The 17,740-nt window shown below is 39.5% G+C and overlaps 2 protein-coding genes across 31 annotated transcripts in view; one reads left to right on the forward strand and one right to left on the reverse strand.

Moving 5' to 3' along the window:
* Positions 1-8,611, forward strand: part of CCDC83 (coiled-coil domain containing 83) — a 152,952-nt gene extending 144,341 nt beyond the window's left edge. The window contains exon 11 of the mRNA XM_054523620.2: positions 8,297-8,611. Coding sequence (XP_054379595.1) covers positions 8,297-8,320 — 24 coding nt within the window. The 3' untranslated portion in view covers positions 8,321-8,611. The remainder of the gene's footprint in view (positions 1-8,296) is intronic.
* A 1,675-nt stretch (positions 8,612-10,286) lies between these two features.
* The window catches only part of PICALM (phosphatidylinositol binding clathrin assembly protein), a 111,774-nt gene continuing 104,320 nt past the window's right edge, over positions 10,287-17,740 (reverse strand). For 15 of the 30 annotated variants that reach the window (XM_054526154.2, XM_054526160.1, XM_054526159.1 and 12 more), the window contains 2 exons: positions 13,276-13,378; positions 10,287-11,663 (listed from right to left, as the gene is read on the reverse strand). In XM_054526154.2, the coding sequence (XP_054382129.1) occupies positions 13,286-13,378 (93 nt within the window). In that variant the 3' untranslated portion in view covers positions 10,287-11,663; positions 13,276-13,285. The remainder of the gene's footprint in view (positions 11,664-13,275; positions 13,379-17,740) is intronic. The other 15 variants (XM_054526162.1, XM_054526161.1, XM_063728229.1 and 12 more) reach the window with 1 other exon arrangement.

Consider the following 17,740-nt stretch of genomic DNA (forward strand, 5'->3'; position numbering starts at 1 on the left):
CAGCCTGGGAAATAGAGTGAGACCTCCCCTCTACAAAAACTTAAAAAATTAGCTGGGCGTGGTGGCATACGCCTGTAGTCCCAGCTACTTGGGGGCTGAGGTGGGAGAACTGCTTCAGCCTAGAAGTTCAAGGCTGCAGTGAGCCATGATGTTGCCACTGCACTCTGGTCAGGGTGACAGAGCCAGACCTTGTCTCAAAAAAAAAAAAAAAAAAGTAAAAGAAAAGTAGTCTGTAGTCTCTAGGACATTAAATAGGGCTGGGTAAGTAATTTATTCTGTTAAATTTTTTTTTACAAATTGACATTTTGGGCTGGATGTTATGAAGAAAAAATGTTTTAAAAAGGGCTCAAAGTACATTAGAAAGTATTCTGCTTAGAAAATATCTATGGGCATCTAAACTGTTGCCCTAAGTATACTTATGTGTGGGGTTGGCTGTTTTCAAAAATGTATTCTGTCACACCAAACTATAGTATTACTGAAGTTGCCCCAGGACCAAGAACTCCTGCTTGTTGTGAGGACATGTGGAGTCAGGGGTTCAAAGTTCTGCTTTGAAAACCGCTCATGGGATCTCCACAAGCATTGGGCTTTGGTCAGCTATGTAAAAAGGCAGAATGGGCAATGTCAACAATTTAGTAATACAAACAATAGCAAACACTTAAATGTGCTTATTATATGCACTTTACATGTACTGATCCTATCTATTATAACCCTATGAGGTAGGGTCTATAATTACACCCATTTTACAGATGAAAAAATAGGCAGAGGGAAATTCAGTAACTTTTTCAAAGTTCTCCAGGTAGTAAAGGAGCAGAGCCAGGATTTGAACACAGGCAATTTGGATCCAGAATCTAGGCTCTTGACTACAAGCTGTTCTGCATCCCAGTGAGAATAACAGTAATTATGTATCACATCTTTATCATGTTCTGAGTCTATCTTTTAAATTCATTAAATACAAGCCAGGCACGGTGGCACAGGCCTGTAATCCCTGCACTTTGGGAGGTTGAGGTGGGTGGATCACTTGAGGTCAGGAGTTCAAGACCAGGCTGGCCAACATGGCGAAACCTCATCTCTACTAAAAATACAAAAATTAGCCGGATGTGGTGGCTCACACCTGTAATCCCAGCTACTTGGGAGGCTGAGGCACAAGAAAGAATCTCTTTAACCTGGGAGGCAGAGGTTGCAGTGAGCGGAGATTGCGCTACTGCACTCCAGCCTGGGCAACAGAGAGAGACCCTGTCTCAAAAAAAAAATAAATAAAAATTTTAAAAATTCATTATATACAGCAGTCTTAGGAGGTAGGCACTATTATGATAATTTTACAGATGAAGAAACTGAGACAAAGGGAGAGTATGTAACTTGCTCAAACTGGGGTTTAAATCCACAGCATGGCAGAGTTTACACCATTACTTCTATGCTGTACTGTCTCATTAAGCAGCAGTTGCTTCCCTCAGTGATGGAGATACTCTCCAAGGAAGGGATTTCTGCAAATTGTCCTCTGTGTATTTCCATATTTCAGGCTCTTCATTTGCCTTTCTTCCATCTCCTACCCCATAACATTTCCAGTCCTAACCACTCAGCATTTCCCTTTCTCCCACTGATTTTGCAACCTGTCTGATTGTCTCTCACCTAGCTATCTCCTCTACCTCACTACAGCTTTCAGGGGCTAAGTTTTGCTCATGTTGGAAGACTGTTATAATAGTCTCCCTATAGTTCCTTCTTAATACAGCAGCCAGAGCGAGCCCTTTAGCAACAAAAGTTTTTAAAGAATCCTCTGGCCAACATTTTCCGTGGTTTCCCCACTGAGAAAGAAATCCAAGCCGCAGCATGGCCTAGCCTTGGCCCACTGCCACTCCTGACCTCAGCTCCAACCTGCTCGCTTTGTTCAAACCTTGCTGGCGAGAGTGCTGTTTCTGACTAGGGAAGCAGGGCCTTTGTTCTGCCCTCTGCTCGCATATGTGGGGAGGAGAGCCACTCTCCAAATCTTACCATCCTGCTTCCTTACTTAGTATCTCTGTTCAAAGATGACTTCAAGGTCTTCGTTGACCCTATCCCAAACAGCACTATACTCTGCTCACATCACTCTCTCTACTATTTTTTTCTCACAACACTCATCATCATTCGTCATAAAATATTTGCTAATTGCCTACTCTCACAAGAAAATAAGCTCAATGAAAGAAGAACCTATGTTTTGTTTATTGATTCTTGCACCTAGAACTACTGGCACATTGAAGGCACTCAGTGTATTGAATGGATGAACAAAGAAGTCAATCCGCTTTCTAAAAATCTTCCTTGGTCAGTCTTTTGCTTAGTATCTCTTTTAGTTCATAGTTTTTTGATATCTCTGCATTTTCTCAATGCCATGTGATCTGCCTTCTGTCCCTGACAATTCCCAGGTATATCTAGGGGTAAGGTTCAAGTTCCTAATTGCTGGATCCAATGGGCAGGTTTTGGTCTTTATTTTACTTGTGTTGGCCATTCCCTACTTCTTCAGTTATATCCTTGACATAATTATCTTTCCCGGTTCTCCTCCTCCAGCTTTGATTGTTCTTTTCTGGCCTCCATCCCTTAATAAGGGTGTGTTCCCTGGGCCTCATCCTTGGCCCTTTCTTACTCTGGCACACAGTGGTTCCTTTGGTAATCTCAACCGCTGTCATAGGTACTCTTTTTTTTTTTTTAATCTTTTTTATTATTATTATACTTTAAGTTTTAGGGTACATGTCCACAATGTGCAGGTTTGTTACATATATATACATGTGCCATGTTGGTGTGCTGCACCCATTAGCTTGTCATTTAGCATTAGGTATATCTCCTAATGCTATCCCTCCCCCCTCCCCCCCACCCCACAACAGTCCCCAGAGTGTGATGTTCCCCTTCCTGTGTCCATGTGTTCTCGTTGTTCAATTCCCACCTATGAGTGAGAACATGCGGTGTTTGGTTTTTTGTCCTTGTGATAGTTTGATGAGAATGATGGTTTCCAGTTTCATCCATGTCCCTACAAAGGACATGAACTCATTATTTTTTATGGCTGCATGGTATTCCATGGTGTATATGTGCCACATTTTCTTAATCCAGTCTATCATTGTTGGACATTTGGGTTGGTTCCAAGTCTTTGCTATTGTGAATAGTGCCACAATAAACATACGTGTGCATATGTCTTTATAGCAGCATGATTTATAATCCTTTGGGTATAAACCCAGTAATGGGATGGCTGGGTCAAATGGTATTTCTAGTTCTAGATCCTTGAGGAATCGCCACACTGACTTCCACAATGGTTGAATTAGTTTACGGTCCCACCAACAGTGTAAAAGTGTTCCTATTTCTCCACATCCTCTCCAGCACCTGTTGTTTCCTGACTTTTTAATGATTGCCATTCTAACTGGTGTGAGATGGTATCTCATTGTGGTTTTGATTTGCATTTCTCTGATGGCCAGTGATGATGAGCATTTTTTCATGTATTTTTTGGCTGCATAAATGTCTTCTTTTGAGAAGTGTCTGTTCATATCCTTCACCCACTTTTTGATGGGTTTTTTTTTTTCTTGTAAATTTGTTTGAGTTCATTGTAGATTCTGGATATTAGCCCTTTGTCAGATGAGTAGGTTGCGAAAATTTTCTCCCATTTTGTAGGTTGCCTGTTCACTCTGATGGTAGTTTCTTTTGCTGTGCAGAAGCTCTTTAGTTTAATTAGATCCCATTTGTCAATTTTGGCTTTTGTTGCCATTTCTTTTGGTGTTTTAGATATGAAGTCCTTGCCCATGCCCATGTCCTGAATGGTATTGCCTAGATTTTCTTCTAGGGTTTTTATGGTTTTAGGTCTAACATTTAAGTCTTTAATCCATCTTGAATTAATTTTTGTATAAGGCGTAAGGAAGTGATCCAGTTTCAGCTTTCTCTTTTAATACTTCTGGACTTCTTTAAATGTCTAGAAGTGGAATTACTGGGCAAAGGAGACAAACATTTTTATGACTTTCTGGAAGGGCTGTCCAATTTACAGTGCTCCTAAAAATGATCAGAGTTGCTCACTTTCCATCCCAATAATGACAGACTTTGAACAGGCAAATAGGTAAAAACAAAGGAGCAGAGAATTCCAGAGTTTCAATTAAGAGGTAGGGAAGAGACAAAGTTAGCCTGAGCAGAAGCTTCAAGAGTGGAGGTATGAGAAAGGCTGCAATGGTTGTAGGCCTTGAATATTTGATAAGCAGTGAGCCACCCAGAAACACTGAAGGATTCCAGCTGTTAAAGCACAGGATTCGAGGGAAGGGGCTGGAGCCAACCAGAAACATGAACACCCACCACGTGATGGATCACTCCTGCCCTTCTCAGGAAGCTACATTTGGGCAGAAAATTATCAAGAATGAGAACTTTGTGAATCATGTATGCTAAGTCTTACAATCAATAAACTGCCTGGTAAATGAAACTAAAAATGCCTGATGGGTCCTGTAGTTTCCCATAACACAAGACAAGAGGCCTGGGAAGTCCTGCTTACTTCCCAAGTTTCCTATAAGACAGTAAAATAAACATTGATGAATGGAAAGCACCCTTCTCTATTGGGTGACTGATAAATAATATTGCCCTCCTAAGCCCATTGGACCAGTATTCCTCCTGTCTGCACCAAAGACCAGCCTTCCCCCAAAAAGAAAATCCATCTTTTTCCCTTGGGTTGGCCTGAGTATCAGCAGAGCCAGCTATCAGGTAGTGTAGACTATCAGGTAGTGTAGACTGGGCTCTAACCTGGGATGATAGCAATAAAAATCTGCACTGAATGTCTATTTGTGACCTGTGAGACCAAGGCTCTTTTGTGCTGCAGGTTTGGCCTCTTATCCTTAGGTATAAATTCCTATTTGTAAACTTATGTCTCAATTCAAGTTCCCAAGCCAAATTCCTATCCCCAGATTATTTCCCTGGGTAGACTTTCTCAAAGGGGAATTATTGGATTAAGGGTATGAACTCTCGAGGTTTCTAACTATGGCCAATTTCCATCCAAAACAGCTGTACTGGCTTACACTCACCTTAGCCTTAGATAAGCAATCAAACTTTGTGTACTCTTGCCTGTACTGGTACATACACACATGCTCCTTGATAAACACAATGGCACTCTATACTCCATTGTATAGCAGTGCTTAAGACCAACAACCAGACCAACAGCCAGACCATAGTAGTTCTGGACGTCAACTTAAGCAGAGTTGACAAAGATTATATACTAAGTGACTTAATCTCTCTGAGCCTCAGTTTCGTAATCTATGAAATAGGTATAACAAAAGTGCTTCTTTCATAGACTCAATTAAATGAATGAGTATATATAAAAGCTCTCAGAACAGCCTTACACCTACAAAGGACTGTTGTTTTTTTTCTTTTTGAGACAGAGTCTCACACTGTCACCCAGGCTGGAGCGCAATGGTGCGATCTCGGCTCACTGTAACCTCCGCCTCCCAGGTTCAAGTGATTCTCCTGCTTCAGCCTCCTGAGTAGTTGAGATTACAGGCAAGCGCCACCATGCCCAGCTCATTTTTGTATATTTTCAGTAGAGACAAGGTTTCACCATGTTGGCCAGGCTGGTCTCAAACTCCTTGCCTCAAGTGATCCACCTGCCGCAGCCTCCCAGTGCTAGGATTACAGGCGCGAGCCACTGTGCCTGGCTTTATTTGAATTCTTTAGTTACTACTAATGATGATTTTTTTTCCATCGATCATTAGTATTTCTTCTTTGGTGAACTATTTTTATCATACTTTCCTTTTTCCTATTTGACTATACCTATTTTTTATTAATATATATTTTATGTGTGTATATATACACTTACACACTTTGGTCTCCCAAAGTGTTGGGATTACAGACACGAGCCACTGCACTGGCCTAAAATTAGCTTATTAGATTTTATATATATACCTGTGTGTGTGTATATATATATAATATGCATATATATATATATCTACGTGTGTGTGTATATATATATACCTTAATATATAGAGAGATAAGGTCTCACTATGTTGCCCAGGCTAGTCTTGAACTCCTGGGCTCAAGTGATCCTCTTGCCTCGGCCTCCCAAACTGCTGGGATTACAGACGTGAACCACCTCTGAAATATGTATATTCTTGGCTGAGTGCGGTGGTTCATGCCTGTAATCCTAGCACTTTGAGAGGCCAAGGAGAGCAGATCACTTGCCCCTTCTCCAAGTAGGTATTTGGAGCTGGTAAAATTGGCTTATTAAATAGTCCATCTTTTCTTGACTCTTGAAATGCTATTCTACCACATATTTAAACACCTGTCAGTTATTAGGCTTACTGTCCTATTCTGTTTGTTGTCTTCTGGGCCAGTATCAAATCAGTTTAATTTACTGTAACTTTGTAAGTCTAAGTGAACTCCCATTTTTTCATTTCTATTTTTGGTCCACACAAAATGTAAATTCTGGCCACGATGAATTTTAAGTTCTGCATATCAGTACAGTTGTTGTAAAAGATTAGCTACTGGTGACAATTATTATAAACATCAAGCAATGAGCACAGCTATCCTTGCATCTACCTTAGAAGACCGCTTGCTAGGCTTCTTGGGATCTCCCACTGAATGTTCCCCTTCTACTTCAATGTCTCTGTCTTCTTCTGGCCCTTGAAGCTTCCCTTCAATATGTAATTAAAAGGAAGTGAAGTTCATTTCAGTTTCTACCTTGGTATGGTTTGGATGTTTGGATCTCTCATGGTTTAGCACCATCCCCTTGCTCAGTTCGTTCAAGTGAGATCTGATTGTTTTCAAGTCTCCCGCCTCACTCCCTTGCTTCTTCTCTCAGGCCTGCTCTCTTGTCTTTGACTATCAGTAAAAGCTTCCTGAAGCCTCACCAGAAACCAGTGCCATGCAGCCTGCCATGAGCCAATGAAACCTCTTTTCTTTGTAAATTACCTAATCTCAGGTATTTATAGCAACCCCAAGAACAGACTAACACTACTACCCTTCTTAGGACAAAAATGATCAGAGATGCAGATTTCATGTTTTGTGCCTTACACAGGCACTAAGCTAGCTGGCAGTGCCAGTGTGGTGTGCTTAATGCTTCCATGTAGTGTTCTCAAAAGTTTAAAGAAATCTGACTTCCTAGACAGCCTGAGTGGTGGGCAGTGGGGGGCTACTTGATATTTCCTTCCCTACGGTCCCAGTCAGAGGCACGGTAACTCAATACTTGTTTATCCAGAGGACAGGACAGCTGCCAAGGGACCAAGGCTCAAGGGAGACAGGCAGGGTACCTAACTGGGGAAGGCTCCGACAGAGCAAGGTTTAGCTCGCAAGGTCAATCACACACAATTTTTATTTCAAAACCAACTTTAGGCTGGGTGTGGTGGCTCACGCCTGTAATCTCAGCAGTTTGGGAGGTGGAGGCAGGATCACTCAAGGTCAGGAGTTCAAGCCAGCCTGGCCAACATAGTGAAATCCCATCTCTATTAAAATACAAAAATTAGCCAGGCATGGTAGCAGGTGCCTGAGGCAGGAGAATCACTTGAACCCGGGAGGTGGAGGTTGCAGTAAGCCAAAATCACACCACTGCACTACAGCCTGGGCAACAGAGCGAGACTCCATCTCAAAACAAAAAACAAAACTTTAATTTTTTTTTTTTTGAAGCAGGGTCTCACCTCACTCTGTTGCCCAGGCTGCAGTGCAGTGGTGTGACCTCAGCTCACAGCAGCCTCAACCATACCGGGCTCAAGCGATCCTCCCATCTCAGCCTTCGGAGTGGCTGGGATTTAATTTTTTTTTTTTTTTTTTCCACTGTTGTAGAGACGGGGTTTCACCATGACGGGGTTTCACCATGTTGGCCAGGCTGGTCTCAAGCTCCTGGGCTCAAGTGATCCGCCCACTTTGGCCTCCCAAAGTGTGGGGATTACAGACATGAGCCACTGCACTGGCCTAAAATTAGCTTTTTTATTAGATAAAAAGCTATTTTGAAGCAGGGCTTATCGGAAAACAAAACTTTTTCTAACCTCACCTTTCTCTCCTAGTTGTCTGCCTAAAATCAGTTTAATCTTCGCTTCAAGTTACATCTGCCCCACAGCAAATATCATAGAAAGAACTTTCATTAACAGTGTTGTCAGTTTCATACAGCTTTCATGCAACTACATCTGCATACTACATCAACAACAAATGGGACACAGTGAGTGCTTATGCTAAAATTAGGAATACTAGCTAGAAACACAGAAAACCTTTTGGATTGGTGAAACTTCAAATAGGACATTACTTCTTAGTAACAGCAAGAAATCAGCTTAATGTTTTCAGTGAGAGACTGCATGGATGATAATGCAGCCTTTCTTTTCTGAAACTTCAGACAGCAGAATTCCAGAAGGGCTAGTCACACCCACGGAAGGCAGCAAGTGTGGCAGAACAAAGATCTAAGCTGACTGCAGAGGCCACTGATGAAAGCTGTGAAATCTCTTTCCTGGACGGCAAGAATAAATTCATCTGGCTTACTACTGTGGTGTCTCCATACACTGTGACCTAGTCAGTGCCAGCACACAGGAGCCACACTCACTCTTGAGAGATTTTTTTCTCTGTGGAATTTTGTAGAATAAGCAAACAGAGTTTGGAAGCGTGTTTCTGAGTTATGATAAATGAGAAGAACCTTGAAATTATTTTTAGTTCAAGAAAAACATCCCATTAAGGCCTATTTCCCGTAAGTCACATTTTGTTGGCTTCTGGAAAAGCAGAAGATTCCCAGGCCAACATAAGGAAGTCCTCTTCCTAAATATGTATTCTCATAGTCACTGGTTAAGAAAGGGATACCTTTTTAAAAATACTGAATGCTGACAGATGTTAAATCAAAGGCAAACAATATTGAAAACGATTTGGAACAGGTATAGTTGTCCTCTGCTTACAATCTTCTCTCTTATCTCAGCCAATACCTACTTGCTAATTGGATAGTAAAATGACATGAGCATGTATGAGTTTACAGCCTGATGTAATTATGTAATCAATAGCTGATTTACTTCACTCATTATATTGTGGTTAAAGTTGCTCTTGTCGCATGTTTGCATTCTTCCTTGTCAACGATGTCTGGGCATCAGAGGAGGAGGCAGGAAATGTACTTCACTAAAGACCACTGGAAATAAAGAGTGGCCATCAGTCTAGATTGCAGAGGGAAACAATCTCCATGTCAGTTTATATATTTGAATTACGTGACAGCAGGTCACAGAGAGAACAATGGACCATGAAACCAAAGATTTGACTTCCATCTGTTAACTTACTCATCTGGGCAAGTTCCTTTTTTTTTTAAACAGGGTCTCACTTTGTCACCCAGGCTGGAGTGTGCAGTGGCATGATCCCACCTCACTGCAGCCTCAACCTCCTGGACTCGGGTGATCCTACCACTTCAGTCTCCCAAGTAGCTGGGACTATAGGCATACACCTGGCTAATTTTTGTATTTTTGGTACAGATAGCATTTCACCATGTTGCCCAGGCTGGTCTTGAAATCCTGGGCTCAAGTGATCGTGTACCTCAGCCTCCCAAATTACTGGAATAACAGGTGTGAGCCACTGCACCCAGCTCCTTTTCTGATTTCTGATTCCTGCATATAAAATGGATAAAATGTGGATAACACTTATCAAACATAGCCCAAAAGTTGTTTAAACAATAAAATAAAAATGGCTACAAAGCACGTCACATACTGAAACATACTTAAAAAAAAATAAGGCAATATGAAATAAAACAAGCCACAGACCTTAAATATAAACACCTCCTCAAACATCACAAGAGACAAAAATTTGTAAAGTTAAGGAAGGTAACTTATAAAAGTACAACTTCCCAGTTTATATGAAAATGGTTTAATAACAGTGAAACTTAAAAGCTGATAAAATTTATTGGCTACAACTACATTTTTTCTCCAATCACAGCAAATATTATGAGACACTTATCAATGCAAAGCTTTTGATCCTTTATCATGTACTCTGAACCCTATGCACTACTAAATGGGCAATATGATACAATCAAAGGTTTCTTTGGCAGACATAATTATATGTACCGAAACGTTAAACTGCGTATTTTCCCTTAAACTTACCTGACTAAAGGCATCTGATCAAAAGACAAAAAGTGAACAATTTTAATAAGTAGTTGCATTTATCAATAAGAGTCTACAAGGTAACAAAAAATGTAAAGAGACATCTTTTTGAAAATTCATATAAAACAAACCTTCCATGTTACTAAATCAACAAATATAATCACCTGGGTATATTTTATTAGGGAAAAATGACAATATTGATGATAATAAAAAGAGAAAGGAAAAATGAAAATTGCATCTCAGACCAGAATACCATAACAAAAGTTTTGTGGAAGCTGCATTTTATTTGAAAATCCACCCATTTTGCTAACATACATTTTAATATTGTAAACAAAAATAGAATCTGCAGAGACAATGCAACAAGAATGCTTAAACTCATGTACAGAATTGCTTTCCTACAATGAACTGTCCTTCTTAAGGCCCCTCTCCACCCAAATGTTAAAGATGTATTTACACAAAGCACCGATCAACAGTGCAGTTTAATTCTTTGTTTACTAAACTCTTGGCTAGACATTAACTTTAAAGATACTATTTCCCCTTATTTAAAAGGTACATGATCATAACATGGCACGAGCCAAATAAAAGGTTCAAGGACTTTGCCCCCCTTCCCTCCCCCTTGTAACACCTTCTAGAGTTTTAGTGAAAAGAAGGAAAGTCTTGAAGTGAAAGCAATTCCTCACATTCATTTTGGAAAGGCCCTAATGTCAAATGGAAAATAATGACATGCCAAGCACAAAGCAGTAAAGATCCTTTCCAATGCACTAATGCTGAATTTAAAATGTAGTGCTTTTCCTAGTCAGTGAACTGTTCCCTGGCAAAATCCTAGGCACAGAATTGACTATAAGGATTAATGCATTTATAATGCTTCCCTAAATCCCATAGAGGCCGAGAATTCTTAAGAGATTCAGACCTATGGACTTGCCTTAAAATATTTAGTGCTCTGTATGTCAGCTGAGAAAAGCATTCTGAATCAGATTCATTCTTGTGGATAAAAATCAAACATACGGTGCACATCCATACTCGTTTTCATAAGGAGGTCTGATACAATATTAATGTTATGTAAAATTGATAATCATAAATAAATACAAATACTTAAGGAATGTCTACTGCAAACTGAATATAATTTTTTTTTAAAAAAGAAAAGTTAATTTCAGTTATTGTTTCTGTATTTGTGAGGACTGGAGAAAAGAAAGATAATGCATAATTAGGAATTTTAATTTTGATCCCCCAAAAGAGTCCTGTTGAAATACAGTAAAGGACACAGTTCTTCTCTCCAGGCAGCTTTTCCAAATACAAATTTCACACTTTCCAAATAAGGGCTTTTCTTGATAGGTTATTGATTATGGGTATTAACAGGAGTTGAAAGAATTGAAGGGTTAGTCACCAAAAAGACAGATCTTAGTCTTAAATCATAGCAATTCTTGGCTTTATAAACTGTATTGATACGTTCTCCTATAAACTAGTCCCAGTTTCCTTCATGGGCCTTCACTGAGTTACTTGTAGCATTCTAATGGAAGAAGAGAGTTTAAGAGATTTAAGAGACAGCAGTTTGGATTTTGCTGGAAGTAAGGATTTTGCTGCTTGAGCACTTGTCTTTTTGGAGTAATTCCATTTTCTTCCATCAAGTTACATAAACTGTATCTGGAAAAAAAAAGTGGGTATGTTAATTCATTGTATTGTAGGATGTCTTCTCATAAATAAAAATGCTTTGTGGTCTTTACCATTTAACTGGCCCAGAAGTGTTCACAACACGCTTATCACAAACCCTGTTTATAAAACAAAGTCAGTATTATCAACTTATGTGCCAGAGAGCTCAATATTTGACACATATACGGACTTCCAAATAATGTTTTTTGTTGTTGTTTTTGAGACAGGGTCTTGCTCTGCTGTCTAGGCTGGATTGCAGTGGCATGATCAAAGCTCACTGGCTGGGCACCATAGCTCACACCTGTAATCCCAGCACTCTGAGAGGCTGAGGTGGGCGGATCACCTGAGGTGAGTTCGAGAGTTTGAGACTGGCCTGGCCAATATGGTGAAACCCTGTCTCTACTAAAAATACAAAAATTAGCCAGGTGTGGTGGCGGGCGCCTGTAATCCTAGCTACTCGGGAGGCTGAGGCAGGAGAATTGCTCGAACTCAGGAGGCGGAGGTTGTAGTGAGCTGAGATCGTGCCACTGCACTCCAGCCTGGGCAACAAGAGCAAAACTCCATCTCAAAAAAAAAAAACTCATTGGAACTCCTGGGCTCAAGCAACCCTCCTGCCTCAGCCTCCTGAATAGCTACGACTGCAGACAGTCGCCACCACACCTGGCTAATTTTTGGGTGGGGGTAGAGACTAGGGTCTCACCATATTGCCCAGGCTGATCTTGAACTACTAGCCAGCCCCAGGTGATCCTCCTGCATCAGCCTCCCAGGGTGCTGGGATTACAGGCATAAGCAACCACATCCAGGCCAAATACTTAACTGCTAAAAATCGAGGAATAGCATGTGGAAGAGGAAAAGAAAGAAGATCAATGACCAATTTTTTCATGACAAGTTCAGAAAAATCTCTCCATAAGCACAAATACCACAGGCAAAATCTCATTTGGGAAGCAAAATTTGAAATATTGTTTCCAAATGATATACAATTAGAGATAATAAAGGGAACAGTAATATTATACTAAGTCGTTTTTATTAACGTAAATAAAAATCTGAAAGAGCCATAAAAAATATTTTTCAATAGGGTACCACTGTTCATTCAAAGATATTTCACTCACAATTTCCCTTAAACTGCCCATCCAAAGATCTATTACTGAAGTAGATGTGCTAATAAACTTGCCAAATCAGAACACTATAAACTCCCAAAGATCTAGAAGGTATATCTAAACTGGGGGCTAGAGCATCAAGAAGAACAAATTACACTGTCTTCCAGCAAACAGAGGCAGTGTGGATCATATGCAAATTCCTTCTAATCGAAAGGGCTTAAGTATTCACTTGCCCTTAATTAAAAAGCAAACTTTTTCCGATCTCACCCATTTACTGTGAGCAGTGGATGAGATTACTTTAAATAATTATGTTAAAGATATTTTCCAAAAGTTGTTTTTCCTTATGTCCTATCTTTTCATTCTGCACCTAAAGAACAGAGGAACAGGAGGAGGAGGAGAGGGAGCCTAGAGTCCTTTAAAGAAATGAAAGAGAAGCGTGAATTGTGTTTAATGTTTGGTCATTGTTTTTAAGTATTTAAGTCCCCATCTCCCACAACAAGTAGCAATACCTAAAGTGATTTATAAGAAATCCTCCAAAGAGAGCTCTGCAAAGGGGTCCTTTCCTGAAGCTCTGTGAGGACTGTGACTGGAGGGGCTGGATGCTGCCGACAGCTGGGGGAAAAGAAGACAGAGAGAGGGAAAGAAAAAAAGATCTCAGAATGACAGAACATGAAAGCAGAAAATGTATGAAAGAAGAAGTGGTTTTTGTTTTGTCATCTTTAATAAACATAAGGGCAGTCTTTGTAGAAAATGGATTGTTAAGACAAAAGTTTCAGTCATATGTCAAGTTAAAAGGTATGCAATGGCATGTGTTTTTCAGAAAACAAACTCGTGCTTCTGAAATTTCAAAGGAATGTCTTTTACCCAAAAGGTCGATATAAGCTGACCCATGGTTAAGAATTTTAATGTGTGTAGGGGGGCAGTGGGGGGGCAGACAGGGGAGGGAATACATAATTGCATTTTTGTTTAAAATTGAGAGAACATGGTTTCCTGTGTCCAGGCTATCTGTCCAAAGCTGTGCAACTCTGACCTCAGTCCAGACCCAACACATCTAGCTGCAATATTCTTTCCTTTCTTTCTTCATAAGGGTCGAAAAGTCCTGTCCTAGGTTCACACACTTTTTACACAAAGTTGTCTCCTGCTCATTTATCTTGACAAACTGCAGCTGACACAAATACTGTGGGAGGTGAAAGGGACCTTAGAGGTCACCTACTGTAACTGTCCACATACTGCCCTGAATATGGGGAATACTTAAGATCTTTGATTCTGCTTCCTGTTTGGACATATTTACTTGATTCTCAGAATCTGTCCTATTGTTTAATTCGAATATACTGTAAGGCAAATAAACCACTGAACTCAGTATGTATCTTTGTTCTCCCAAACACAGACTATTCCTGAAGAACCAAGATATTAATTTTCACACATGTATCCTTCATTAAGCTGACATGAGCGTTTCCTTTCTACTTTGGAACAAGCTTTTAATTCTTTTTCTCCCTCTGTATAAGATTGCAAAGCATATAAGCACAGGACTATTACAAAATGAGCTATTCTTTTAGGGATGTCCAAGTGAGCAATAAAAGTTGACTAACTGGAAATAGTTTCAATTCATACTTCAACATTCAAATCCTATAGAGGATTTCTTTGCTGGTGCCAAGTGATTTCATTTCTTTCTACGTATTTATTTATTTATTTATTTTCAGAAAAGCACTACAGAGAATGAACAGCCAATGAGCTTCAGCAAATATTACATCACTAGTATATGCAACTTGTTCTGGACGACAAGATCAATTTATAGGCATCAGTTATACTCATGGTTGAGTAATTTCCTAATGCATATCTTGTTCCCAAAAACAAATGTTCAAAGACAATGGGAAGAGACAAATGCAAGGATGATGGAATTCGCAGGCAGCTACAGATGGGAGGACAGAGCAGCATGCCTGGGCTTGAGGTTTCAAATATCACCCATGCAGAGACAAATTAAGGTATAACTATTGGAAAGATTCCCCCTCCTCCCTCTTCAGCGCAACCACGGACGGCCAATCAAAAGCAGAATGATTTCAAGTAAAGTGATCATCAGTTACTGAGCTGGAGGGAGTCCAACATCCACACTTATCTCCAAGATTAACTTGGTTTCTCTCTGAAGCAGATTTTCTTTTTCACCTGAAGTTAAAACAACAGCAACAGCAAATCCTACTTATTGCAGATAGACTGCATCTAAAATTAGAAGTTTCCTATGATAGCCCCACACCGAAATACCTTCTTAAATCACATATTTTCATGAGAGTAGCAGTCTGAAGACCTGACAGACCCACAGTAAAATGCCCCTGAAGAATACAGAAGAGACAAATCTATTTTCAATATGTGAGCATACTGCTAGACAAGTCCTAGAGGCTTATAAACAATGTTGAAAAGGATTACTTTTCCTTGAGAAAAAGAGCTGATTTTTTATTAGAACTTCTGGTAGTCTCTTAAATTGGTAAAACACATACACGTCTCATGTCTATAAAAATGTAGCCAAACTAAAACATGACAGAGACCACCATTAAGAAAACAAGGCAACATCCCTGGAATAAGTTTCTTATCATCAATATCCGTATCAAGCGGATGAAATCGTAGCCAGAGCTAGCTTGGCTGACTGCACAGCTCCAAGGAGTGGGACACCCAGCAGCCCCTGACCATCCTACCCCTTCCTGGCATCTATTCCAAAGCACAGACACACCATGCACTGGTGAGAAAGTAGTCACCCCAGAGAGTAAATAAGAGAAGGAAAGGAAATGTGCTTCAGTAGCCCAATTACTGCTCAGGAAAATCAAGAACAAAATAGCATGAAGAGGCAATGGGTTCTTGGTAGGTGAGAAGTAGGAGAATTTTAAAACTATAAGAGCTGACTCGACTCTACTTATTTCTGTGAGTAAATTAAAGAACATGATGTAGGGTTGCTAAAGAACATAAAAAGGCAAGGTTAAAGTACTAGAGGATAAAAAATTAAAAACATAAACCAGCAACCAAAAGATGGCTATTCACATAAATCACAAAATCATCAAATTTTACAAGTGAGCATTCGTAATTTGTTGTTCTGGACACCAAGACAAATCATAATTGATCTTTCCAGTCAAGCCCTACTACTACGTCACCAGGTATCTATCACAAATAAAATTAAAACAAAACAAAAACAAAAAGAGCCTTTACCTATTTACTTCAAATAACATTCTCTATCCCAAAATTCCCACAGAGCCAAAAAAAATTGGTATAGCTATCAGTTCGTTCAAATCAAAATGACCTATGTCACAACTGAAGATGTCTTCAACAAAGTGGTCAATCGTAATGGTCCAATACAGACATAGTCTTTTTTCATGTATAGAAAAATGAAATACTGAGAAGAGCAGTGTATAAATAAAAATACTAAAATCTGCAAGTGGCTGATGATAGTATCTCTTAAATTCCTTCTCCCCTCCTCCACTACTCTAATCAATCAATAAGAAAAAATACAGTAAAATGTTACCAAAATCTTTGCATTATATCCAGAGCAATGATTTTTTTTTGGTTATAGAGTGTGTTTCATATAATCTATCTATCAACAGTGTCTTGTTCTGTCACCCAGGCTGTAGTGTAGTGGCGCAGTCATGGGTCACTGCAGTCTCAATCTCCTGGGCTCAGGTGATCCTCCCATCTCAGCCTCCCAAGTAGCTGGGATTACAGGCATGCACCACCACACCTGTTTTTTTTTTTTTTTTTTTTTTTTTTTTTAAAGTTAAGGTCTTGCAATGTTGTACAGGCTGGGTCAAACTGACTTTAATAAAGGACAAACACACCTAGCTTAAAGAAGGTTAAAAAAAAGTCTATTGATAGACTATCATAAAATAAAAACGGTTACTCCATTATACTCCTGTTAACATCAAACAAAGAAAATTTCAGGTTGGAACAAGAAAACACCAACAATCTCAGAAAGTGAGGCTACTGGAATTAAAAGCTTATGAAAGACTAAATGGTTGGATATTTAGGAAAAAACTTGTGACATATCATTTGGCTGTACTTAAAATCCTTAGAGAACCAATTTTGCCTCATCTTTACATTTGAATTTTTCAGTCACCCAAAAGCCTGGGTAGAAACTGAACAATGCTGTAGAGATTCATTTTGTCTCATTGGCAAAATCAACCTCTTAAGAGAAAAATGGATTGTACTCCCTTTGCCTGGAATGACAGTGCCAGGTTTTGTAGAAAGATGGAACTGAATCTAATCCTAACTCTCTTATAAAATGGGATTTAGAATATAATAGGCCCAATACCTATATTGCCACTTATGGCTGTCTTGAGAAGTAAATGAACATAAGCACTCAGTATGCTGCCTGGCATATATTAAGTAGCTCAAATATTCTTAGTTCCATCTTCCCTACTACCTACCATCAAATGTTCATCTACAGTTATAAGAGGCCTAGCTCAAATGTCACTGCCTCTGTGTTGTTCTTGCTCCTCTGCCGTGCTCTGTATGTCTTTCTTATAAGGGGTCTCATTCTATTATCAACCAGTCACTTGTGCATCTGTATTACACTCACCTTTAGGCTGCTCAGGTGCAGGAAACACTTTATCTGTCCTTTGTTCAGCAACTAGCAGTCACTTACACATTGTAAGAATTCTAAAATGTGCAAAATTAAAATGCCTTTTGGTGATAAAACAAGCTCCATATAAAAACAGTCTCCAAAGTGGGATGTACAAAGAAATTATTACAACTGTCCTATTTTTAAAAATTCCTATTTGTACATGCTTAAATGTACCTCATATATTGCTGTAGAAATATATGAGTGTATTTTATAAATACACATACAGTCATGGTACATACTTGCTATGGTTTTGAGTGTTTGTTCCCTACAAAACTTTTGTTTAAATTTGGTTGCCATTGTAAACAGCATTGAGTTAGGACTTTTAAGAGGTATTTAGGTTCTCATCAAGGGAGTGGGTTCACCCCCTTTTGTTCTCT

This window comes from Pongo abelii, chromosome 9, assembly GCF_028885655.2.
Source record: "Pongo abelii isolate AG06213 chromosome 9, NHGRI_mPonAbe1-v2.0_pri, whole genome shotgun sequence".
Taxonomy (NCBI): domain Eukaryota; kingdom Metazoa; phylum Chordata; class Mammalia; order Primates; family Hominidae; genus Pongo; species Pongo abelii.